The 27,904-nt window shown below is 40.6% G+C and overlaps 1 protein-coding gene across 1 annotated transcript; it reads left to right on the top strand.

Annotated features, from left to right (window-relative positions):
- The first annotated feature begins 48 nt into the window (after positions 1 to 48).
- LOC149068888 (putative ammonium transporter 3) lies at positions 49 to 27,695 on the top strand. Its single transcript, XM_089250327.1, has 7 exons — positions 49 to 184; positions 9,152 to 9,701; positions 17,653 to 17,724; positions 19,094 to 19,153; positions 24,455 to 24,531; positions 25,723 to 26,039; positions 27,327 to 27,695. Exons 1-7 carry the CDS (start codon positions 49 to 51, stop codon positions 27,693 to 27,695), a joined length of 1,581 nt encoding a protein of 526 aa, XP_089106453.1.
- Positions 27,696 to 27,904: the final 209 nt, after the last annotated feature.

Genomic DNA, 27,904 nt, shown 5'->3' with positions numbered 1-27,904 from the left:
GATTCCGCTTTTAACTTTAATCGTCCATAAAATACGCAGAGATAGATCATGAACATAACAACGCCACTCGTGCCAAACATCGCGAACACCACCACTTCACATGGAACCAAGAACAAGGATATCTCTTGGGACGATGCGACGTGGATTATGACGTGCTCTTTCATCATATTCACGATGCAATCAGGTATAATATGCACACACAATTTTTACATTTTTTATCAATATACTGTACATCAATTATTAATAGTATATGACATTATATTTTTCGCTACAAGAAAAGATTAATAAGAATCATATTCAGTAATACGTGAAGTTTTAGCTCTTAGTTTTCGACGCCTTCACGTACAGGCTTTTGACAACAAATTTGGATGATCTTTATTTGAAGTATAGGTGATAAATATCAAAAACTGGTTTCCTTGTCCGCATGTTAAAAATAGAAGGGGGGAAAAGAAAAAGGAGAGGGAAGTGCTACAGTAGATTTATCTTTCGTGATCAATCACATCCTTCACCCTCATTTATGTGATCTCTTTCTCTCTCATATGCATAAGTTACAGTAAATGTGTTAAATTCGGTGATTATGCATAATCACTGTGACCATTTTGTGCATAAGTGTCTTTTTTCCCCTCTTTGTGGTATAAATGCCAGCCAGTCATTCACAAATAATGTAAGTAAATATATTTTGATTCATTCGTGAAATTTTGCGAATCTATCATATTTATCGGTAATTATTGGTAAATATGATATTAAATTAATAAATAATTAAATTTAAACACTTAAATTTTCTAGACTTTTGCTCAAACTTCAGTCTTGGATGGTGGATTCTATCGGTGACGTTTATTATGTTTAAAAAATCTTAATAAATGTGAAGGAAGCTAACATTACTGATAATAATTCATACGTTTTTATCCTTAGGCCGGGATTACAATATAAAAGTCCCTTTATAAAACTTAGGAAAAACAGCCAAATAATCGTATCGATTACATTCTCTCCAATGTTAACCAATGCGCTTATTGGTGGAATTTTTCAAGTTTTATAAAAGAATCTTTATCAAACTTTTATAGTGTTATAATTCCGGCCTTATAACACTTGTTTTAATTTAATTTTTATGGCAAAATATGTGTAGTGCATCCATCACGTGCGGGATAAACTGTTAAATGGTTGAATTTAAGCGACATTTCCACATGATATTTCTTCCATATTTATCAAATTTACCAACTTCAAAATACTTCCAAATTCAAAATACTTACCAAATTCAAACACTTACGAACTTCTACCAAATGTAGGAAAATTTGTCGAAATTGACAATTATGCTTAGTAATCTGCGATTATGGACAATTTATTACATTTTGCGTAATATATATACACAGCATATAATGGAAAGGTACATTCTATGGAGAGGTTATCACTAAACAAGAGAAAAGATGAAAAACAACAACTTCCATTCATAGGGTTAAAATGAAGCTTCTGGATCAAGAGAAAAGAGGTAAATAATACAGGGAAAGCTGAATGTATTTTTTCTATTTGTGTTCGGCCGAGATATCTCGTCCATGATCGTCAGGGCATTAATAACCTTACCTGATTCTCAGGGCCTGACTTTAACCTGAGGGTGTGCCCCAGGTGGAGCAAATATTAGAGACTCCCTCGACTAGGGTAAAAATGATTGGTTAGATGTTTCAAGTTTGGTCTCTAGAAATTATAGAAGGCCTTGTGGAATTTCCTTTTGGAATATGTAAAAATCCAGCTGATTCTATATGAATCTAAACCTGAATTATGTCGGGTGAAAAGTAGAGTCCTTACACATCCTTTAGCTTTTCAACCATCGATTATAGAAACTTACTTTCAATCAGAAAGAGTTTCAATACAACGAGCTGATCTGAGGTACAAATACAAACGCCACAACAGGCAAATTGCCCAACGAGGTGGCTGAAAAAAGGTGCACATAAGAAATATGGATGCCAGATGAAAGCAAAATACAGCAACCAAATTTTAAAGCATATATCACGGAAGAGAAAAAAAAACTAATAATTAATGCTAAGCACTGCCCATAAAAAAATATTATGGTTGTGTTAGGAGAGCTTCTCGATTTATCCCATTATGTTTATCGTGATTCTTTTTAAACGTGTCGATTGTGTTAGAATTCACGATCCTCGGAGGTAATCTATTCCATCTATTAATAACCCTATTAGGGAAAACCTCCATGCGACACCGCAACCTGGAATTGTCCCTCACTAAACGATACTACTACTTCACCAAACACCAACTCTGGCCATATCGCTATATTGCAATTTACTGCCATTAGTGAGATGGGTTGGAAGTGCTGTCTATCGGTGGCCGCCTCGAGTTCGTTAGGGAAAATATCTTATCTATATCCTCACTTGGGTTCGAACCCGTGACCCTGACAACAACCTTCACGATGGTAGACGAGCATCTTACCACCATGCCACTAAACGATACTGGTGACCCCTTGTCTAAGCAGTTGATTGACGGTGTATTAATAACTCATGGTCCATCCTACACATCCCGATGATAATTTTAAACACTTCGATCATATCCCCCGACACCTGCGTTCCTCCAATGTAAACATATTCAAGAAATCAAGGTGTGCCATTTATTTTTCAAAAGAACATTTGCATGTCATTTAATAGCATTTTTTCCCCCGTCCCCATTACCTACAACTTATGTCCAGAAAAGCTTCACGATTTAAGTTTCATAACTCCTGGGATATTTGATTTTGAAATAATAATTTTCACTACTTTCTGTATACAGTCGATCTCACTTAGTACGACTTATTTTCGTGGTACCAACTCTAATTATCATTAAGATTTCCCGTTAAAGCGTATTCCCGTTTTCGCATAACTTTTTTGAGAAACGTTGTAAGCGAAACCCACTGAATATTTTTCTTTACGAAATAATTCCACATCTCATGAAAAGTAGGAGTTGGTCGATTTATACAGGGTGATTCAAAACTCAATGTACAAACTTTTAGGGGAGGTAGAAAACATAAAACACACAAATCGCACAGTAATGCATGACCAGAAACCTTAACCTGATCAGCTGGAGGATAAACGCAGATGTAGAAATGACAAGCCAATAATGGGTGTAAAAACTTTATTTAGCGAAACTTTACAAGAGTACAGTACGTTTCACAACAAGTGCTCAAAGTTCTTACCATCCACAGTTATGAAAAAAACATATTGTGATTCTGTTTTGTTTTTGTGTTTCCTACCTTCCGTAAAAGTTTGTACGTTGAGGTTTGGTCAGGGCTTGATTGGCCAGGCTTTGTGACACCGTACCACATAGGCGGAGATAGACTTGGAAGTTGGTGGGCACGTTCATTATTGCTGGTGAGGGGGGGGGGGCACGATGATGATGATGATGTCAATTCATATATACATTTATACATTAGATCATTCGACTCCACCTTTGACGCTGGGGGGGGGGGGGGTGCATGCCGTCCCCCCCCCCCCCCTGTATATCCGCCCATGTCCAACCAGCTAGAAGATTTTAATTTTAACGAGCTCCACCACAATTATTTTCTCTTCAAGTCTCTAGTGTGATTTTTTCTATAATGTAAAGGTAAATCTCCTCCGGGGCATCTAGCATAGAGCCTGGAGTAGTTACATAGAGTATATGCAGATATTGCGGAGGGCCGCGAAATACCTAAGCAGGACCTGCTCATCGAGATAAATTAAATAACGAATTTCTAAAAACAAAAACCAAAAAAAAACTGTCGGTTGTGTTAACGAGACAGCTTTTGTGAAATTATGGGGCTCCCTTAAACGGCTTCCTGACAAGATGAAAGAGCTAATGGTGTCTCGGATATCGTATTGACTGAGATGACGCTGAATAAAGAGACCGTTTGTCACCATTAGCCAGAACGGCTCTTCCTTTTGGGCTAATATGTCTTATCCATTGAGGATACGAGGGGGAAAAAAAACCATGTAGCATATTCTCGGTAGAAAAGCGCTGCTAAATTCGCGGTTTTTTCCCCCCTCACACGGGTACGGCATAGAGCAGAAGGTGTTGGTACAGCACAATAAAATCATTCCATAACCCTCTATAAGACCCGAGTATTCATCTTGTATAATTTCAAAATGTTTTTGTATTTTTTGATACTCAAAAATTACATTAAAAACATATAAATGTCAACAAATCTTTATTTTTCTATTTTTTTCCTTCAAATTTAAAATTTTTTTTTTGTGAAGAAATAATTCATTTCATTAAATTTTTTTCAACCAAGATGATGCAGGGGTGTACCCATCTTCACGTATGATTTTTCCAGAATTTTATAATGTATCCCACTTTTTTTCTGGAAGCCATATTTGGAAAACAACCCCAAAATTCATATTCACCACATTTCTAACTCAAAACTTACACAATCCTTTAAGTTAGGGCTTAACAAAACGGATGAAACAACACTCAATGCCTGGTAATAAAAAAAAAATTAATCACCCCCACCCCCGAGGGAGTTTCTGAATGTCTAAACAAAACTTACAAATGTCGCATTTTTGCAACTAATCACGTGATTTAAATGAAAAAAACTTTTATACCTAAATGACCCCCCTCGTCCTCCTAACTGGGAGACAAAGTTTATAGAAATAGGGCTACAATTCTAACATCTGCCCCAAAAAAACAAAATAGTGATATCAGGTCACATTACAGATAGAACAAAATATACAAAAAGGGACCATTTTTACAAAATAGGGACCTCTAATGTTTGTTATTACACGCAGATATCGATACATCAAAATTCAGAGAAACAATAGGTCTGAGCACGTGAAATAAAAGAGAATGTGCTCCCATCCGGGTAAAAAAAGGTTAGAGAGCACATTTTTCATATTGGAACAAATTTTTTCTTTCCCCCATGGTCATCTGGGTGCTCGTCATGCCCCTCCCGTCCTGGATTCATCTCCCCCCCCCCCTCCAGACTGAAATCTTCGGTGGGGCCTCCTCTATATTGACTTTATAGTAAAAAAAATGACGAGATTTGTCCCAGGCCCTCTTGCGAGAGCACGGCCAGTCCCACCCTTGTAGGGATCATGGTGTTCACTTTAATTATTGAGAATAGATGCTGGACTTTGTACCCAGGAGATATTCACCAACAACTCAGATGAACATCCTATGATTAAATGATTGGCGTCACGGATTAATTCAGTCAAAGCATAAGTCACAGTTCTCGTACGTGAGGTTTTCTTCTCATGATGGTGATAATCAGAGCTCTCTTATTCGTGCATATGCCATCCAATACGTTGACGGGGCTCCAACCTCATGCCAACGTATTGACTTTAGGGCCATTTCATTTAATCATTTTTGTCGCAGCACGGTCATTTTCTGCACACGAGGGCTAATTAAACCGGGACCTACAATTTATTGCCCATTCCGAACGGCAGGCTTTTTTTCATACTCATCGAGGGGTTGGTGGGCTAAACCCCTCGATGGACTCCTTGCGGTAGTAATTTTTTTTCTGCGGTCTTGTCGCCGTTTGTGTTTTATCCGTGTGTCAGGAAATTTTTCTGACAAGGACTAACCGGGTATCGAACTCGCAACACCTCTAAATATCCTTTGGTACTTTAAGCGAGCATCTTATTGACCTGGGCTACCACGCCCCTAGGGCCATCTCATGGGCATTTCGGACAAGTGATGTTCATGTGCCTCTTTCTAGTTGAAATTCACAGTTTACATACATTCTCTTAAAAATCATACACAAGGGCTTGAACCCTTTCGGTTCCTCCTCCCTCCGTGAGACCTATGCAGAGACCTCAGTTGCATAGTGGCTTCCACAATAAGATCTGGCACAATGATTTATGACAATAAATATGTATTTGAGAGATATTGCCTAAGCCCTCTTTCATTTTGCCCTGGGTGCTTTTGAGACGGCAGTAGGGCACTTTTTTGATAAATGTTCAAAAATTTGTTTGAGTTAAGTAGGCCAGCCTCATTATCGCCGGTTGCCCCAGCCTAATTACGGGCCTGCTTACCAATCGTCTTAGTAAGTTTGATAAATTTATCACTTTTACCGGCGAATATATATAATAACCAAGTGTCGTTGGTGAATTTGATAAACACTTGAAATTTATCAACTTTATCTGTGATTATACATAATACCCCTTGCGCAATTGGTGAATTCGATAAATATGAAAAAAAAAATTCCGAATGAGTCTAGTATGCGAGATGAATATAGTTGGATCCCGATATAACGGTGACAAACTTTACTATCGTACCCCAATATAATGAAACGATACATGTATGAATTATCACGTACAGTAGCTTATATCATATCGTGTAATTTACCACGTTTACCAACAACGCTTGAGTACTGCCAACACCAGCTAGAGCAGATCTGCTTTAGATGGTGTTGGTACTATTAGGCTGACCATATTTCCTCGAGCGAAATACGGGACAGTGGGATTCCAAATACGGGAAAATACAGGACATCGCCAATTATCGCCAAAAACGACGCCAAAACCAAACAAAGTTGCCAAATATTGTTGAAATTACGGATAAATCACAATGGCGGGAAATGATGCATTACTGCAAATTGAAGTGGATTAAATTGTATTCCACGAAAAAAAAAAAGTTTACCAAACCAAGGCAAATGTGGGAGATTAGTATTCTCATATATAGATGTATCATAAAATAATTTATGAGTTGAAAAATAATGTCAATCTTTGACTTCAATAAAGAATAAAAATTCAAGTAGGCTTCGTGTAAAATACGGACACTTTTGCCAAAAAGTCGGGACGGCTAAAAAAACAGAAAAAACCGGGACTGTCCCGGGAAATACGGGACGTATGGTCACCGTAGGTACTATGCATAATCACCTATGCATAATTGATAAATATAGGGAAATTTATCAAACTTACCAAAATGGTCGGCGGTTATGTATAATAACCGGATTTATCACATTTACCGTAACACGTAATAAAAACGGAAAATACCCCAAGTGCGTAACAAGTTTTGAAAGTCGATTGCAGGTCTTAAATCCTAAATCACTGGAGATAAATAAAAGCATCGGATTACGCAGTCAGATCACTTTAGAGGGGGAAAAAAAAATCGCAAATTTCCCGATTTTATGCGTCGTTAACTAAGAGTTTCCCCCCGTGGATATTCCCGTAGCTTCTCCCTTTTGAGCAACGCTCCGAATCTCGATCGGGTTGACTTTAATTTAAAGTGATTTAGAGCTTCCGACAGCTATTTCATTTACCGAATCCCTCGAGTCGAGACTGACTCCGAAATTGCGCCTTGGCGGGTCAATTAACCGTTGATGGCATCGGATTTTCACTCGATGTTTCTCTTTTAATTATGCGACTGCCAAGCAATCATTGTTTATCAACAACATTATGGGAATCCTTTATTACGCTGAGGCAGGGTCGTCGGAAGTGTTTCGCGTCGGACCTGTGGGCGCTCGTTTTGAGCTTCGTGTATACATGCTCACTCGAACTATGACCCGCGGGACGAATGTGGTCCTCGGAGTCCATCTGACGTGACCCGTGACAACTAACCGAACCACTCGTGTGGCCTATGAAAGGGTATCGAATCATTTAAATGACACATTTACAGATTAGTGTCTAGCTAGGTTCTTTGTCAGCCGGGGTAAACGTATTTTCGCGGCCCTAAGTAATGTAGGAGCAGTTAGAGGGTGAATTCGGTGCCCCCTATAGTCTATCGCCGGGGGCAGGAGGCCTGCCTTCTCCCCTCTAGTTGCGGCCTTAGCTAGCGGCTCATATTCAGATCACTTGAATGAGCTCAAGCACATTTTCTAATCACTTGAGCGATCCGCGACACACCTCCAGTTCACTTAATTGGTTCGTAGTACATTTGCAGATTACTTAAATGGCTGGTCGCACATTTCCAGATCACTCGAGTGAAGCTCTCAGATCACCTTTACACTCATTTACAGCTTACTTGAGCGGCCCGTGGCATTTTTATAGATAATTTTAGTGGTTCTTGGTACATTTCCGGATTATTCAAGTGACTCGAAGCGTATTACTAGATCACTTGAATTGCCCGCGGCACGCGTTTCGAGGTAACTGAAGTGGCCCGCGACTCGTTTCCAAACCAATAGGTTTAGTAACCTTGACGTAGGAAATTTTGATTTCTGAATCAATTCTGGGGCTGCTCGGGCCCGTTTTAAAAATTTCACTGCACCCCCGGCTCCGACGCCACTTCACTCTGGCCCTACACATCGCCTTCTCGTCTTTGTCACTTGCTTGCAGCGACACAAATTTTAAAAAAAAAGCGGAAAATTCCTAAAGAAGCTCTTTTCCATTGTACGTAAGATCGTGCGCTGAAAATTCATCGCCGCCATACAATTCACCAAAAGGAAAATTCACCGCTGGGAAAATTCATTGATACGCAATTCACCAACAAACAATTCTCATCGATAAAGTGACAGAGTGAGGGAGTGAATAATCAAGTGAGTCAGGGAGTTAATGAGCGAATGAGTGAGCAAATCATAGGTCCCTAAACGAGCGCCAGACGCTTGGCCTTCGACACCCCGATCGAGCTTCTAGAGCATAGGTTCCCAACCTTTTTTGTCCCATCGCCCTCTTCTTCAGAAATTTTTTTCTCCCATCGCCCCCCTCCCCCAACGCAACCTAACCCATAGGATCCTAAGTTATACCCGTAGCTTCTACTGCCCCCCTGAAACATTCCATCGCCCCCCAGGGGGCGTTAACGCCCACGTTGGGAATCACTGTTCTAGAGCACCAACCCCCTTGGCGAGATCCGTCTGCTTCCTGCTCCAACATTTATGGTGCTACAAGTACCGTTCTAACGCCATTTATGTTTTTCGATGTACAAAAGTGGGTGTTGCCATTCCGATTTTTAGAAAATTTTCCGTTGTGACCACTAGGGCTTCGTTTTTTTCACATACTCGAGTGCATACACCGAAAAACCAACTATTGATTTTTGCGGCCGCTAGGGGGCTCGTATACCTGCAGAGGAGGAGATAGACGTGAAAGTCTGGGAGGGGGGGGGGCACGATAATGATGATGATGCCAATTTATATATACATATATATATTAGATCAGTAGGCTCCACCTTTGACGCTGCGGCCCTTCCCCCTCCATATCTCCACCCGTGATACCTGCAAAGTTATTTTTATGACCACCCTGTTCCTAAATAACGTATGAATTATGTCTATTTAAAGGGTTCGCTCTACTGGAGTCCGGATACGTGAGCAAGAAAAACGAGGTGAACATCATGATGAAGAACGCAGTGGACGTGATAATCGGCGGACTCGGCTACTGGATGTTCGGCTACGGCTTCTCGTTCGGCAACGCCCGTGGATCGAACAGCTTCATCGGTATCGGAGGGTTCTTCTTGGACGCCGACGAGAAAGACATGGGCGTCGTGTTCGCTTCGTACATCTTCCAGCTGTCTTTCGCCACCACGGCCACCACGATAGTGTCCGGGGCCATGGCCGAGAGGTGCCACTTCAAGGCGTACTGCCTGTTCTCCTTCTTCAACACTTTCGTGTTCTGCTTGCCCGCAGGGTGGATATGGAACGAGAGGGGTTTCCTGAGGTCCCTCCACGTGGTCGACATAGCCGGATGCTCCGCCGTCCACCTGGTTGGTGGATCGTCGGCTCTGGTAGCAGCCGCGATGCTCAAGCCCCGGCTCGGTAGGTACGACAGGGGCATCGCTCCTCCTCCGATGGGATCCCCTGGCAATGCGCTGTTCGGAATGTTCATGTTGTGGTAAGCATAAAATCCATTCATTGGCGCGAATTTGTCTACTTCATGCCGCACACGTACCTACCTATATATATTTAAAAAAATTTACTTGAAAATACAAATAATGTATCTATATATATAAAACTGATTTTCTGTCTGTCTGTGTGCGTGTGTATGTTCTCTATACAAATCTACAATTTTAGATGGATCGTCGCCAAATTTTGCATATATATGCCAAATGAGACCCGACTTAAACGATAGGCTACTTTAAAATTTCGTCAGAGTAGGGCAAATGCCCCAAATGGGCAAAAAACCGTCGGGCAACAATAGTTTTTGGGCCTGAACAATCACTTTCCGAACGTTTACTTTGGTTACCGTGGTTCCCTAGCAATGCGTTTAACGTGTATATGCCTTTACAATGGTTTGTCATTTCTTCAACGCTGTCAGTATATGTATAATATTTATGCCTTTATAATGGTTTGCCACATTTTTAATACTCCCAGTAATGAGGTTTTTTGAATGACGTCGTAATCATCATCAGCATCGCTTTGGGGGTCAGGTAAAGGGTAATCCTCACAGAAATCAGTGTTAAAATAGCCGATTTTAATGTAGAAATGCGGGAATTTGGTGGGGTTTTCTGTCACATCAATAATTTTAAAAATTGTATAGAATTCTCGATTTTAGAAATATTGAGTTCGCTTAGAGAGATATACGAAGCCCAGGAGATTAAATATGAAGTAATTAGCCGGACCTACTTTTGAGTTGAATATCCAATGCATTATAACATTGATTTCAACTTTTTATTTATATCTTCTCAAGCATCAAAATTAATGTCTCCGTAGGTACTTAGTTAGTAGTCTTTTAATATTCAACTGCATAAATTCATATAGTTTAGGTTGTTTTAAAATTAATTATGGGCCCGTAAAAAGTACATCGGAAATATTCCACAGCTTTAATTAAGCATTTTTGGTAGCTGAAACAGGCAGATGGATAGCTTGATGTTTGTGGGGGGGGGGGGGAATCGAAATACCTAGCGCCCCTTAACAAAAGGGAAAAAAAATAATTCATTCATTTCTACGTTTCTTCAAATCTAGATTTGTTTCTTTCATGATTCGCGCAGGCCATATTGGTTAACACGGTTTGTATGTACCTCAAAGAAAGAAGGGGGAAATCACGTGATCCAAAAAGCCTCTCTGAAGAGAACCCGGGCAGCGCCGGATATTTTATAGCTTGTTAATAATAACCGAAACATTTATTTATTGTACACAGGGCTATTACTCAATTCCCCCCCCCTTTGACGCATTTTACCGTCCAACTATTGAGCCTAGAGGTATACTTCAGACACGCAGGGCAACAGATTTGTGATAGGGCTTTTGAGGACAGGGTGTCGGTATAAAAAGTTTCACCTATAAGTAAAAACACAACTATTCAAACACAACAGCATCAAAATATAATAATAATATAACGTGATATAAACTAGATATAACTTATAAACAATAACAATATGGATCATTCAAGTATTACGCCAGCATCGGGGGGGGGGGGGGTAGGGGTTTGGATTTGCTGACTTTTTATGACAGGGCGGGGGAGGGGTTTTGAAGGTTGCTTACGTCATCAACCACCCCTTTTTGAAGATATGAAATATTCTAAGCTGCTGACGAAGTTTTGCTGACAGGGGGAAGGGGGGGGGGGTCAGTGTTTTCTTGACTTTTGCTGACAAGGGGAGGGACGGAGGGGGTCAAAAATGGCTGAAAATCTGCTTACGTAATACTTGAATGGCCCCATAGTTGAATTAGGAAGTTTGCTTCAAAATTTTAACAGTTGTTATTTATGTATTGTAAAATATTGTTAGGAAAAATTTTTGCAAAGTTTAACTCCTCCTTAGCTGTTATGATGTTTTTTGATAGCATTTATTGGAAGCCAAGGTGCTTGGTCTTGGCAAATTTTTACTAATAATATTTTACAACACACGAACAATAACTTAAAATTTCGAGGCGGACATAATAGTTTTAATGGGCATATTAATCCAGAACCGGTTCCAATTTCAATAGAAGAATTATTACAGTTGTTTTATTTGATATGGGAGAAGTAGAGGTTCTAGTTTAAATGATGTTCCTTATATGTATATATACTATATCCGCAGAGATATTAGAATTCGGAGGAAAAATAGCAGAACTAAAGAAGCGTCCGTTAGTTTTTGCTGTTATTTCCCAATTTTTCAATTCAAATATTTCAGCGAATATTGCACTTGGCTACAAGTTATCTGGATAATTTTTCTATTTGGAAATATGACGCCAACTCCGACCATATCGCTATATTGCAATTTACTGCCATTAATGAGATGGGTTGGAAATGAAGTTGCTGTCTATTGGTGGTCGCCTCAAGCTCGTTAGGGAAAATATCTTATCTATATCCTCCCTTGGGTTTGAACCTGGCACCGTGACAGCAACCTTCACGGTGATAGACGAGCATCTTACCACCACGCCACTCGGGCCCGGAAGTACGTCTCTGGGACAGTGTTTCCGAACCCCTTTTTACACCATGCCCTACCAGAGCATATCTGAAATCCAAATGTCCCCCCATAATTTTTCAAGGGGTAACCCCCCCCCCCAACCGCGGTAGAACTTCACAGTTTGAAGGTTTTCTTGTTTTCCTTTAGGCCTGTTGCTATCTGTTGTTGCGAGACTTTTTAACGGGGAGATCGGCTCTCGCATTCGCGTCTCGAAGTTGCAACATGGCTGTACAATAGAGTAGGCGAAAAAAAAAAATTTCGAAATTTCCATCGTAATAGAATTTAAAATATGCCTTTATGTAAAGAAATGCCATTCCTAATTTTTTTCCCCCCAAAATTCAAACTTCTTGAGGTTCCTCATCGCCCCTGAAGTTTGACGCACGTATGGAATTCTGTGACATGACACCGCGGAGGAGGCTTTCCTATTCCCCTGGTCACGTGATTCATTCAGTGACCTCGATGTTTTCCCTTGATTTCAGTATTCATCTGCAATCTTACCTCTTACCTGAGAGAGTATATAGCAGTCAAAATGACCACCATAAGCTTTTATTGTTGTGCCATTTTAGGGAATCCTAAAGAGTGGGATTCTCGGGTCTCACCCATCTATGGCGATGTTAAGCTTTGCTATTTGCTGACTCAACGGAGTATGAAGGCACAACAATCAAGAAAAGATCGAGCTAGATATAACTTATAAACAATAACAATAGGGATCATTCAAGTATTACGCCAGCATCGGGGGGGAGGGGGGCTCAGACATTCTTGAAATTATCGTGCCAAAGACAGAAAATATTTGGAAAACTGCTTCAATTCCTACGGTTTCTCACCAAAATTGCAAAAATTTGATATTGCAAACATTGATATGCAAAATTTTCAAAGACTTTTACTGTAAATACAAGAATCCTCAGAAAAATATGAAAACAAGGAAAGATTCTCAAACTTTCAAGTTGAACTTGGAATCTTTTCATTGCGAAGCATGGAAATTGCTCGACATTACAGCATGCAAATGTGATTTTGAAGACTTTAAGTGTAACAAGTTGAGAAAGATCCCAAATTTAGAGCGAGATTTCTTGCAAGATCAAAGAAGTACACGTAAGATAGCCATTGGTCGAGTAATGTCCTAACAACGAAGAAATTGAAAAACAATGAACAAATGAAAATGGTATCCCGTTTGAAGTCATCTCAAGAAGAAACAGCGGAAACTAGTTCATCAACCACTGAAAACTCATCTATATCCAACGATTCTGAGGAATGTGATCTATGTGAGCCAAAACACAGTTTACCGTTGAAGTTAGCATTAGCAAAATTAGTGTAGTAACATCAACAATAACAAAATTAGTGTAGGTAGTGTTAGTAAACATCCATGCCCGAACCTCTTTTCTAACTCTTGTGAGTATATATATATTTCTCTGGGTATGTATACATATATATATTCAGTTTTTCGCCTCATGTACTGAATAACTTTCAAATTACATGTTTTTCTTTTTTTTAAAAATACCTTTTAAAAATTATCAACTTCGCTCATGTTTCTAAAGATTTTTATAACGTGTACTTAGAATAGAAAAGTCTTTTTGCTCGACCTTTAGGGTCTGTGAGGAACCTCAAGATATCAAAATATTTTCCTAGATTTTGGTATAACTTCTTAAAACCTAGAAAGGCATCTTTTGAATACTAAGGCAACATCAATTTCCAAAATAAGTGAAAAAAAAAACACCCTTTTTCGTTCCACCCTACTGTACAATCAGGCGACAATAATAACAGGTAGAAGGACATCATGGACTCAATTCCTTTCCTATCTCGCAGATTGGCGGATGATAATAAAAAAAAATCATGCCAAGTATGCAACTGTTATTGGAGACCGTGTTTTTTAGTGGTTTCCTGATCCAAGAATCACGCACAGTGTAGGCTAACCGCATAACTCGAGTCATTTCCTTGGAAATTGGCATTTTTAGTGCCTCGATCCGAGAATCACACACACACACACATTGTTATAGTAGGCTGTATCTATATTGACTGAAATGGTAAAAATCCGTTTTTATTCGTTTCTGTTTATAAATAACTCCCAACCCCTTTTCTACTGCTGAAGAAAAAATATTTCTGAGAACTTGGTAATGAAAACGGAAATTTCAGAATCTTTCCCCACTTATCGGAAAAAAGAAAAGCGGAGCATGAAGATATACACGCCATTTTTCAGGCTCGGGGAACGTTAACTGAGTTATCAACAAAGCTGTATTAAAGGTCTTGAGCCGCTTTGGTTATCAAGTTAAGAAAGCAGTGAATTAAATCTATGTATATAAAATTGATTTTCTGTGTGTGTGTGTGTTCTCTATACAAATCTACAATTTTAGATCGATCGTCACCAAATTTTGCATATATACCAAATGACTTGAACGATAGGCTACTTTAAAATTTCGTCAGAGCAAGGCAAATGCCCTAAATGGGCAAAATAACCGTCAGGCAACAATGGTTTCTGGGCCTCAACAATCACTTACGGAAAGTTTGCTTTGGTTACCATGGTTCCCTAGCAATGCGTTTCTGACGTGTATATGCCTTTACAATGTTTTGTCATTGTGTTCTTCAACGCTGCCAGTATATGTATAATAGTTTATACAAGATATACGCTCTAGCGAAGGAAAATCTCTATCTCCTCTGTAGCTTAGTGGTCAGAGCACTCGTCCGGCAATCGAGGGACCCGGGTTCGACTCCCGGTAGAGACAGAGATGAGTTTTTTCCTTCCTTAAAAAATTAACATCTAAAATAATAAATATCTTCACAACATCCAGTCTTCTGTATATCTTGTATTAACAAGTGGAGAGCGACATTCATGTCATATAATAGTTTATACAAGGAGTTATATAAAGCCAAGGAGTTTATACAGCCAGTTGTTAAAACCTTCGTATAATAGTTTATGCCTTTATAATGGTTTTTATACTCATTTTCAATACTCTCAGTAAGGAGGCTTTTTGAATAGATGCCATAATCATTTGCATCACTTCGCATCACTTCGAGGGTCAGAAAAGGATGATCCTCATAGAAATCAGTGTTAAAATTGACGATTTTTTTGTGGAAATGCAGAAATTTAGTGGGGTTTTCTGACACATCAATAATTTTAAAAATTGTATTGAATTCTCGATTTTTGAAATATTGAGTTCGCTTAGAGATATACGAAGCCCGAAAAATTGAATATGCAGTAATTAGCCGGACCTACTTTTGAGTTGAATATCCAATGTAATATAACATTGATTTCAACTTTTTATTTATATCTTCTCAAGCATCAAAATTAATGTCTCCGTAGGTACTTAGTTAGTAGTCTTTTAATATTCAACTGCATAAATTCGTATAGTTTAGGTTGTTTTAAAATTAATTATGGGCCCGTAAAAAGTACATCGGAAACATTCCACAGCTTTAATTAAGCATTTTTTAAAGCAGAAATACGCAGATGGATAACTTGAAGTTCAGGAGGGGGGGAAGGATCGAAATATCTAGCGCCCCTTAAAAAAGGGGGGGGGGAAATATATATATTCATTTATATGTTTCTTTAAATCTAGATTTGTATCTTTCATGAGTCGCGCAAGAAGTTGCCATATTGGTTAACGTGGACAGTTTGTATTTCCCTCAAAGAAAGAGTGAGATATCACGTGATCCAAAAAGCCTCATTGAAGAAAACCCGGGCAGCGCCGGGTATTATAGCTAGTTACATATAATTTAGCAACAGAGTTTGTCATAAAGGGATCTCCGCAGAACACAAAACGTCAGGAATCCCTGTTTTACTTGAACAAAGACCCCCCCTGAGAGATTCCGTCGCCTCTATGAAACTCGAAATACTGTGACAAATGTCTCGTTTCGTGTTCTTCTAAAATTATTAGACACATCGCGTCTTTCTAAGTTCCACGGGTGACTGGAGGAATGTCGGGAACCCGTGTGTAGATCGTCGCTCCTCTCATCGGAGTGACGCGGTACCTCATTGCCCGATAACGTCCAAGCTGGAAAAAAAAAAGTGATGAGTTGAAAGCTTCTCTACCATAAAGCAGCTTTGAGACAAAAGAAAAGTACGTTTTTTAGCTGCCGTATATATTTTTGATAAGATCTTCAATGGATGAGTGGAAGCAAGGAGAGAGATATACGTATATCACTCTCTCTTTTCACTATTATTTGACGGCAATGGAGATTTTAGAGAGAGAAGGGGGGGGGGCATTTTTACAGAAGAAGATCGATACAGTGTGTGTGTGTGTGTATGACTTGTTATTCTTTCCTATCTTATTATTTTCACGGAAAGACTCGCAAGTTAATAAATCAAGTTGTTTACGAGCTGTACCTCCGTTTCTTTTTAAGAATTTCTCCACAAAACTAGCCTACTTCAGGAGTAATATCCACGGCGAGGCTAATGATGAGACTTTAAACGCCTTATACTCATTACTTGGATATAACCAAAGACCGAATAAATTTACTCTTTGTTTGTGGATATGTTACTGTCAAGGTCCGAAGTGCGGCCAATTCGCGAAATGGCAGAGAGGTTTGGTGGAAGTCCGATTTTCAAAAATGATTCGGGCTTTCGCCGGCCGATTCGCAAAGAGGCTGGAGATCCCTGTCCAAATGGTGATGTGGTGATGAAAGGCGGCTTGGTAGGCACTAAATTCCTTTTTTTTTTTCACCGCCAACGTGTCTTACATGGCTATATATACAGGGTTGCAGCTATCGACCGGCCAATAGTTACACACTTCGATTCCTTGTGAAAAACTAATATGGAGGGACCCGTAAAGAGTCTGACTGAGAGCCCACCAAAAATCTCAGCCTGGAGGGGGGGGGCCACTGTGGGATGTAGGGCTATGGTGTCTCCGTGCCTTGACTAGTTGAACTCATGGATGGGACTAACGAAGTTGGAGCCCTGCCAGGCTCACAGGCCGCAACTAGTGGGGGGGAGAAGGCGGGTCTGATGCCCTGGGCACTCAACCAGAAGGGGGGGGGGGTGACGAATTCCCCCCTTAACTGCTTCTACATCACAAGGGGCGCCAAAAGGCGGGCTTGCCCCGGATGACAAAGTATCTAGTTGCGGCCCTGGTCAGGCTATTGGGAGGCATATTCGCGAATCAAGAGCTTTGGTTACTGACCCGTAGCCAGAAATTTTGTTCGGGGGAGGGACCAAAGTGATAGAACAATAGATTTGGCCATCTTTTTCCCTTTTTATGGTCATTTTCTCACATTTCGGGGGGGGGGGCAGATCCCCTATCCCCCCCCCCCCCCGAAATCGACGGGGGACTTGGCTACGGCCTTGTTTGGTTATAAGTAGAGCCCGGATTATATGCATAGATAAACGAATTAGGATTTACAGGACACCCTGTATACTTTTTGTTCCCAAGTGATCCTCCTCTTTCTGTGATTTTAAATTTCGATTGGGAGTGGGGAGGGAGTATGGAATTTCTGTCACTGCATTAAATTTACTAAAATTATTTTTGTTTCTTTGTTCAGGTGGGGATGGTTAGGCTTCAACTGCGGCAGTACATTTGGCGTTTCGGACCATAAATGGAAATATGCAGCTAGGTGAGAAAATGGTCCTTGAAAAAATATGTGTATATATATATGTTTTCTTTCACTTTTCTTTCTTTGAAACCGTCCACAACCCCGGTCTTATCGCCATCGAGATAATATGCTACCGTTTTTAACGGGAAGAGGTGAGTTGTGTCGGAACCTACAGCATTGTGTATGTTATGCGTGCTTTTAGTCATCAGCCTTCCAAATCGGCATGTGGAGAATATGAATGTATATGTATGTGTGCTGTGGGTCTGGTTGCTGGCCGTGGAGAGACATTATGAAAAACAGTCTCGCATTGACTGCGATAATGGATGTACAGGATGGGTGAAAAGTAAAAAAATCAACCAATTGACATAAAAAGTTAAATATTTGTCATCACCCCCTAGAGTTTTTTTTTAAAATAACTTTAAACATATAGTTCAAAATTTCACTCACAGATGGCACCCTGTCACGGAAAACTCGACATTACACACACAATGCAATACAAACAGTGCGTAACGTATAGTTAATAATTTGTGTCACATAAAACTCAATTCCAAACATGAGCTCCATTCTTCTAGCTTAGGCTACATATGACCTTTTGGCAACAGGTAGTTTAAACAATAATTGACGATGTACCGTATTTTTCTCGATTACATATGGTCAACATACTCATAACGACTCGTTCGTGTTTTATCATTTTCAACATTGTAATCACTAGGGGGGCTACGATTTCTCTATGACTTCGCATATTTTATTTTATGATTTTGCATATTTCGCCATTCTTACGCGAAAGAGCATTTTTTTCATGATTATCAGTAATTTTAGTCATTTTGCGTGATTTTCAGAATTTAGGGCATATTTTCATATTTGAGAGCGCTATTACAGTATGCATATTTCAGCAGAACAATGACGAAGGATTTTTCTCCTCTCAAGCTCTCTCTTCCCGAGCTTCGTTTCCCACAATCGGAAATATTGGCAATAATTCGCAATTTTACTCACCTTTTGCATCGTTTTTAGCAATGATTGGCGATTTTTGCGCGATATTAGCACAACGATTGCCAATTTTACTTGTGTATCTCTGGCATCGTTTGACAATGATTGATGATTTTTTTTGTATTTTTCTCGCGAAAATATGGTCAACCGGTTTACAAAGACATACTTTCAAGTTTTTATGTCATATTTTTAGGGCATAAATTCATTCTTTACGGTGCATATTCTGTCGGTTTCACGGTCACAAAAATCCTAGCCTTAGTAATCAGTAATCGGTACGGAAAAATTAAACATAAATTTTTTGTCTCTTCAGAACATTTGTGTTTATCTAATGTTATATCATTGTTTTTTATCGTCATCTCAACACTATTCATTATAATGACATTTGGTTTTTACCACTCATTAGATCCGCAATCGTAACTATCAACTCTTCAGTCGGTGGTGGTGTTGCTGCTCTGGTCTACAGGTAAGTAAATACCATGCAGAGAGAGAAAAAAAAGAGACTCGAGGGTTTCTTAAACATCCTCATTTCGAATTTCAGTGTGTAGTCAGTCCCAACAATAAATATTAACCGTTTCACGTACAAGGTTTTGGCAAGAAATTTGAATTACCCTTATTTAACGAATCGGCGATAAATATGGCAACCTTGTCTTAATCTAACCACACGTGTTGGAAAAAGGGGGGGGGGAGCAGAAAAAGTATATAAGAGGGGGGGGGGAAAGGTGTAATAGATAAGAATTAGATGAGATGCATATAGTGGATAGATACATTACAAAGACAGGAGGGAAGGAAAAAGTAACTTTCGTAGATAATAGGGAATCGTGATAATAGGGTTGCTCTAAGAAGCTTCACGATGGTGAAGAGAGAGGAAAGAAAATACAGAGAAAGTAGTTTGAATTTATTTCAATAGTGTTTGGACGTAATATTACACCCGTGGTTGTAAAGAGGTTAATTATGAATTCACTTTCATATTGCCAATTTGTCAGTAATGTATTGGAAGATAGGTAGCAGCCAGGAGAAATCTGGACAAATCTCCAAAAACTTTCCATGTCCGGTCGGGCAGCACTAGCTTCCTTACATGCGTATCGGTTATTACTACTTATCTTACTCTGATATAATTCATTAACTGCCTTGCATACACATCATTTCCCAGCTTCCTTACATAGACATCGTTTACCATTTGTGGAAATGGAAGTTGGCTTAACCCCCCCCCCCCAATAATTCATGAATATGACCTACCGCTCGCCCTGTTTCGCTGCGTACGCCCTTGCGTCCCGTATACAGGGTGGATACCATCGATCGCCCAATATTATATTCGTGATTCCTTGCGAAAAACTAATAGGGAAAAGTATTTTCAGTTTTTTTTTTTGATTTGACCAATAATTATGGTTTTATAACGCATTAGAAATTGATGTCGCCACTTCGGAATCCTGCCAAATTCCCCGAATGCGCAAAAACGTATAGCTCGGTGTTTCAAAGATGACAGCAATACTATAACCCTGAGAGTAATCAAAGCTAAAGCTGTACAAACATGTTTTTTTCCCTTGTCCTTTTCCTCAAAAAAATTTGACTCACCAGAGAAGAACAAGAAAATTACCACATTTGGCACAAAAAATGTGTTGATTTCGGGAAAAAACATTTTTTCCGAATAGATCTCGTTTGGCTAACATTTTACAAATCTAGTGATAAATCTGCCAATATAGTGGGGTGAAGCTGATGAAGCTAACACAAGCACCTCCACACTTGTCCGACTCTTTTCTAGTGTCGGATTTGATTGGATAGTTAGTATCACGTGATCAATGACGTCTGATTAAGGATTTCCTCTCTAGTTTTGGCTGTTCTTCGTAGTTATGACGATTTTATTTATATTTTTGACATTATCAGCCAATCAGAATAAGGCTAATGTGACGTTATAGAAACATCACCGTATGTGTAAAGTGTACCTCCTGCTGTTACGTTTGGCAACTTATCGCCAAACACCAACGTCTATTAACGATTTCGCTTTTATTTTGTCATTACGTCTCGTTTGCTCACACGATAATAAATTACAATGATATAATTTAACTATAATACTATAACGATCATAATAATAATAATATATATTATATAATAATAATTATATTGACATGCAATAAATACAGTGGCTTGCCGAAACACAATTTCTATGTTTGGTTTTCTAATGAATCTATCAGCATTATGAATCAATAAATGATAGCAGGGCCCAGCTTCGCTGGGCGCTCGCTTCGCGAGCCGTTACTATTGTCAACTTGATGCAACTGAACCACATTTTGATTAAATCAGAAAAAAAAAACCCCATTTTTTAGTGATTCAATAAACGATAACTTATTATACGGGGGTGGCTCCTCCTGTATCGCCAAGTTCGCTGTTTGGGAGACCCCCCCCCCCTATTCCCGTGCATCTGACAATTTGTGGTGAATTATAATATAATAAATCATGTTTATCCCGTGCAACGGTTAAAAGAAAAAAATTAAATGTGATAAGAAATTAAACTTTTCAAACGAAGATGCTAGAAAAAAAAATTGGATTTTTACGAAGGGACTCGAACTCATAACCTTCGTTTTAAGCGTCCCGTGAACTTCCCACTGCATCAATCCTGGTTGCCGAACTGAAGTTAAATTTAGAATATCCATTATTAAATGTCGCTAGGAAATATGGTGGCGCCAAATGGATCAAAAGTTACGGTAGCCTCGCGGTCTACTGTGACGTTTCTATGACGTCACAGTTGCTTGAAAAAAAAAATAGCGCCAAAGCCACATGCAAAAGGTTACAAGGAAGAAAATTCTGATTTTACGTCTATGATCACGCATGTCCAATCAAATTCGACACTAGAACAGAGTCGGACAAGGATTGAGGCGCTTTTAAGCTAACACGTAAGAACAAGGTTTACATCACTCTACACGAAGATGAAAAAGCACCAATAGTGAAAGAAAGTAACTGAACTTGGTTCTAAAACGGAATTGAATATTTCAGTGTATTTTGAATTAGCGGCAACCCCCGCATGGAGAAATTCTTTTATTCGTTGGTTGTTTGGCACGTAAACCGATCATTACAAAACTGACACAACTTCACGAAATTTCAAAACGTTCAACTCCCTTAATATTCTGTTAGATTATAAAAAATGGAAAACGCTTTTCCATATTAGTGTGTAATTATTATTGGGCGGTCGATAGTATCCAACCTGTATACAGGAAACTATGAATATCATTTACGATCTGGCAAACTTGAACCATCAATATCGGCTCCAAAGATCCTAAATATTATGAACGACATTTACGATAATCATGTGTGAAAGTCAACACGATCGTCATAGATATGTTTCCTAAGCGCATGTCCGAGAAATTTCTCGTCGGGGCCAAACGTTGCATGAAATTACCGGAGGAAACACGAGTGATGAAAGCCAAAGGGTAATAATTCTTGGATGGGTGTCCGGCTCTCAATAGTCATTCGCCTGAAATAAACGATGACCACACTGTGTACAACCTTTTCAGTTGACTTAACGAGTACTATTTACCGTTGCCATAGAGATACTTCATTCTTCCTTTTTTCCTTGTTCAAATCCATCAATTACAAGGCGTCAGTACCACGCTTTTCGAGGAAAGATGCCTTTTTAGGCGACTCCAGGTCAAATTAGTCTCCTCTTCGAAGAATAGAGAGAAGCCATCTCTTATAACAGCTGTGACATTTATATACGTACTGTATTTTCAATTTATCGCGCTTTTCTTCTATTGATTCAGAAGAATATATAATGGATAATTTTATCATGAATTATTCATGTACCGGCGTAACGTCGGGAGCCAGTTGTGTATTTTCCAACTTTGGGGGAGGGGGGGGGAAGGGCTCACGTTACGACTGCGGATCGGTAAATAACGACTTTTTGGCTCCCGGAAATCGATACGAATGGGGAATTAGTAATTTTGAAATTTTAGGGTATGGATGAACAATGGAAGTTTGAGAATCCCTCAAAGTGCTTCGAATGATGTATACTGAAATGCCACTGGGGTGGTGGTTTCTCAATGAGTGCGTCGTGGCTCCCTGGGGGGCATCGCCAAACTTTGTCAAGGGCGTTCGCATCGAGCCAAGGATATTGATGTGTGATAACGTAATGATTCGCTGGAATCATACTTTACCCGACCATTCACCCAACTGTGAGCGTCACGAGTATATAACGGTTGGGAGGGGGAGAGAGAGCGACGCTGGTGGATAATCACTAGAGCAGGCGTCTTCAACCTGTTGCTCGTGAGCAACACTGTGTTCCATGACCCATAGTGCTCTATATCCGTGTCTTATTTCGTGCTCGCGAACACTTAATCACCCTCCCGATTAAACACCTTGTGCAAATCATATTGAAGGATTGAAATCATCCGGATTTTACGCATTCATATGCCAAACTTACCATAAGGGGTGCTTTTCTTTTGATGTTCTTCTGATGAGTACAGGCTGTGCTTGCGACTAGAAAAGGTTGAAGACTTCTGTATTAGAGTTAGAGTGTTGCAGCTGAATATTGGCTTAAAGGCAAGATTTCGCAAATTTCGACTGCAAATTATGGCTGTCGACATTTGCATGTTATCGGTAAAATGATGGCCAACTAAGGACACTGGTAAACGGTAGGTATGCAAGGCAGCTGGTAAACAATGACTAAGTACACTGGGGACGATTCATATGTAAAACAGATGGTAAATGGTGGTTGAGTAAAGCAGCTGGAAAACGATGACCAAGTAAAGCAGCTGGAAAACGATGACTGAGTAAGGCCGTCAGAAAGCGATAGGTATGAAAGGCAGTTGATAAACGATGACTTCGTAAGGCAGTTGGAAAGTGATGGCTAAGTATGGCCGCTGGAAAATGATGGGTATGCAAGGCAGTTGATAAACGATGGCAGAGTAGGGCTGTCAAAGAACGATGAGTATGTAAAGCAGCTGGGAAATCGATGGGCATGCAAGACAGCTGGTAAACGACGGGCAAGTAAGGCCGCTGGGAAACGAGGGGGGGGGGGGTGTAAGGCAATTGGGAAATGATGGGTAAGCAAGGCAGTTTGTAAACGGTGACAGAGTATGGCTGCTGAAAATGATGGGTATGCAAGGTAATTTGTAAACGGTGGCAGAGTAGGACTACTGAAAATGATGGGTATGCAAGGCAGTTGCCGAGCGATGGCTGAGTAAGGGCATTGAAATGATGACTGAGTAAGGGCACTCATAACTAATAGCTAGGGACAAAGGAGCCACAGGCAAATGATGATCATAGTAAGGGAACCGCGAGTGTAAATGATCGCTAGGACAAGGGAGTCACATGGACCAAAAGTTTGAGAACCACTGCACTTGGCGGATTTGATATACAGTTGAATACCGTTCTAACGAATACCGATATAGCGAAAATGTCGCTTTAACGGAAACTCTTCTAATCCCCCAGATAAGTTCACATAGGAACAATTCAAAAACCTAGAATTCCTTTATAACGAAATTTCGTTATAACGAAGTGGTTTTGCGGTCTCTTGGAGTTCGTTATAACGGGATTCGACTGTATTTTCGTCTTACCATTTGTCAAAACCAATCAATCTAATCATGAAGTTATTAAAAAATCTACACTCTACATTCTTTAAACGCTATTCGAAATTGAAATTTCACTATCGTTTAAGCTACTGATATGTTGCTTTTGTTATTATCCGGCTGTGAATTATGCATTATTATCAATTGCGCGCGCATCCATTCAGGATGTGACACTAACGTTTTATTCAATGTTTCTTTATTCCTAGTTACATAGCCCACAGGCGAAAATTCATCGTCACCGAACTCATAAATGGAATCCTCGCATCGTTGGTCGCAATCACCGGTGAGCTCCGTTGAATTTTTTGATTCTTGATATACATATTTATCTCTTGTTGCTTGATATGAGATTATCGATCCACGAGAAATTCATGAACAACTGAGAAAAATCTAAAGCAAAATTCATCGGCTCGAAAATTCACCAAACAAAAAATTAATCGAAAGAAAAATTCACCAAAAATCCAGCTTTAGAAAAATTTATCAGGAAAAACACACACACAGGAAAGTTCACCAAAATCAAAACTTATCGACAGTTTCAAATTTTGGAGGAAAGAAAATCATCGACCGAGTGAGTGAGTTCAATTACTTGTTCACTCGATTGCTCGTTTGTGGCGCGGCCACTTGCTCACTCACTTGCTAACTCAATTGGTCAGGGCCGTCTTAAGCTCATCATGGGCCCTCGGGCCAAGTGATTTTACCAAGCAAATTTACATGCTCACTCTCGAAAATTTCAAGATCCACATTTTTGTGAGGCACCCGGGCACTGCACTTGCTCACTGACTCTCGGCCACTTGTCTTACTTGCTTTGCCGCTATGGTGGTCGAGTGGTCATGACGGACTCGCCCTCGCGGGTTCGAACCCCACCGTTGCCATAGTGGTGGTCGGCTGAAGTTGGTTTTTCTGTGGTTCCCAACTTCAAGGCGTGAATGCGAGCCGATCTCCCCGTTAAAAAGTCTCGCAACAGACCTGCAAACAGCACAAATTCATAACACATCACTCACTTCACTTCTGAAATATAGATGGCAGCACTGAAAAATCAAACAACACTACATATGCGCTCAGACTGTTAGGTACATACACAGTGCCACCTCCGGCGCAACTCACTAGGCAGTAAATCGCCCATAAATGGTGATAGACCTGAGTTGTGCTCGGTTTGAATGAAAATGAATGAACGTCTTACTTACTCGGTTACTCACACGATCTCTCTGTGACGAACTGTTGTCGTGGAACTTTTCTTTCTGTGATTTGGATGCCGGAGGCGGACATAATCACCGGCAGTAGCATCTTAACGGTGGGGGGCATTTGGGAAGGGACCCCCCAAAAACATTCAAAATGTTTAAGATTTTTGTAAATAAATTGAGCTCAAGGTGATGCTCAACGAATATTCTCACTTCCGGCCCATGAGCTTGTTAAGATGGCTCTGACTCATAAAGTTCGTATATATTGATGTGATAACTGGAGTTTCCTGTATTTACAGCCGGATGCGCACTCTATCACCCTTGGGAAGCTCTCGTAATCGGCCTGGTGGCATCGTTGCTCTGCAACCTCATGTCTCCGCTCATAGACAGGATGAGGGTGGACGATCCTGTGAATGCGGTCTCGGTCCACGGGATAGCGTCCATCTGGGGCATGCTGGCAGTCGGGCTGTTCGTGGAACGCGACTCCCTGATGAACCTCAGCAACATGGAAAGTGGACTGTTCCGCGGAGGCGGCGGACGGTTGCTCGGGGTGCAGCTTCTAGCCGTGGTCACGATAATCGCATGGAGCATGTTGGCTACGTTCCTGCTGTTCTACGTAAGTCTAATCTAATTGGTCTGTTGAATCAATTTCAGTTGTGACAATTCAATGAAGCTCTTCTATTGGTTCAAATGATAAATGATTATCCCTCGCGCAGAAAAGCTAATTTTCCTGCTATAATTTTTTCCTCACACGTCAACAGCCAATCCTGAGCAGGCTGGCTCTCGGCCAATGGTGTTTCGCCGTTGGACTTGGGCCATTTTTTTCTCTTTTTCGCTATTTAGGGGTTGTTTGGACTCGGCGGCATTTTACTTGCGAGAAATTACAAAAGGGCTGGAGCTTAATTTAATTCCAATATTTGTCTCTACACACACTTTTCACACACGCACACTGACCTCCCAATATAGGCCACGTACTTCAGTGGCCCACGACTAAGACTGGAAGAACGGTCATAAAAAATTGTGCCGCGGGACCGGCGAATCATATTCAATTCAGTTCAGGTCAGCAGAAAAGCTAATATTGGTCTGACGTTAGGGGAATAGTTGAAAAAGAACTTTCCAGAGAGCACCGCGCCGTCGTCGCGTCGATCCCACGAAATCAATTTTCTTTGCGATGTTTCCCCAGTGGTGTTTGGCATCATGGAGGAGTTGTATCACTGCCACAGGCGGATTTATGGTTAGGCTGTTTTTGGCAGCACCATCTATACCAGAAAGCCTAAGCTCGAAGCTCATGACGTCACTGAAGAAGGTTATCTCACCTATAGCCATTGGATATAGCAGGCCGACGCATGCACCATCTATTCCCTTTTCTGTAGTATATCCAATGGCTATAGGTGAGATCACCTCCTTCAGTGACGTCACGAGCTTCGCGCGGAGGCCTTCTGCTATAGATGGTGTTGCCTATGGGATACAAAAATTTTGCCGTACGTCTAACATTCTGGTCTAATTTTCTTCATCATGCATTCATATGTCTCTAAGTCACGCTTTTGGTGACTTACATGATTGCACTTTCTTGGTCATTCACTGACCTGATACCTCCCTCTCTAGATCACTCGTTTACGTTGTCCCTCGCTGTCTGGGTCACTCTTTTGTTACTCACATGCCTGCACATTTTTTTGGTCTCTATCTTTCGGTCACTAACTGGCCGTGTGTCTCACTAAGTCACCCTTCCGGTTACTCCCATGCTCACACACACACTCTACAGATCACTATTTTGGTCTACACGCCCCTCTAGTCTAGCGGCGCCTGTTCCCCCTCCCCCGTAGTTAAACAATGATTTTTGTAGTCTTTTACCGAATACGTGCTTTCATAGTAACTATGCGTCTTTCTCGCACACCATTTCTAGGTAATCAACAAACTGGTTCCATTCCGCATGACACCGGAGGAGGAGCGAGCAGGAGCGGACCTCGTCGAGCACGGCATCCAGTACGACTACGATCTCGGAGCGGTCTTTCCGAAGACGGACCTCGTGGCCATAAGCAACTTGCGCCTCACCATGGAAAGCAACCTGTCCAGCAGCATCCGGGGCCGCCGCGACAAGCGTCAGGTGACCGAGAAGCTCAGCTGCAGCACCCAGACGGAGGTGATCGACGACGCGACCATCCTCAGCTGCTGCAACCCGACGCCGACGCACTCGAAAGACGAGCAGAGGGGAGAAATCATGACGGCCTGGATGTCCGATGACCAGAAAGTCAAATCTGCGCAGATGAAGTGATAATTATCATTATGAGGCGCTTTCCTGGTTGGAGAACGGGGTGAAGTCGCCCCCTGAACAAAATCCAAATTACGCTGCATATACACTGCAGAGTAGTGATATGAAGAGTGACGTTCTTTCTTTCAAAACCGAGTACACAGCTCCGGCCTATCACCAAGGGCAATTCGCTACCGAGTGAGTTGCGCCGGAAGTGTGAGTGTGTACCTCCT

This window comes from Pholcus phalangioides, unplaced genomic scaffold (assembly GCF_987345545.1).
Source record: "Pholcus phalangioides strain wild (caught in Gottingen) unplaced genomic scaffold, Ppha-v1.0 ptg000024l_1, whole genome shotgun sequence".
In the NCBI taxonomy this organism is placed as follows: domain Eukaryota; kingdom Metazoa; phylum Arthropoda; class Arachnida; order Araneae; family Pholcidae; genus Pholcus; species Pholcus phalangioides.
Note: the sequence above shows the minus strand (reverse complement) of the source record. Positions and strands in the feature narration are given on the sequence as shown.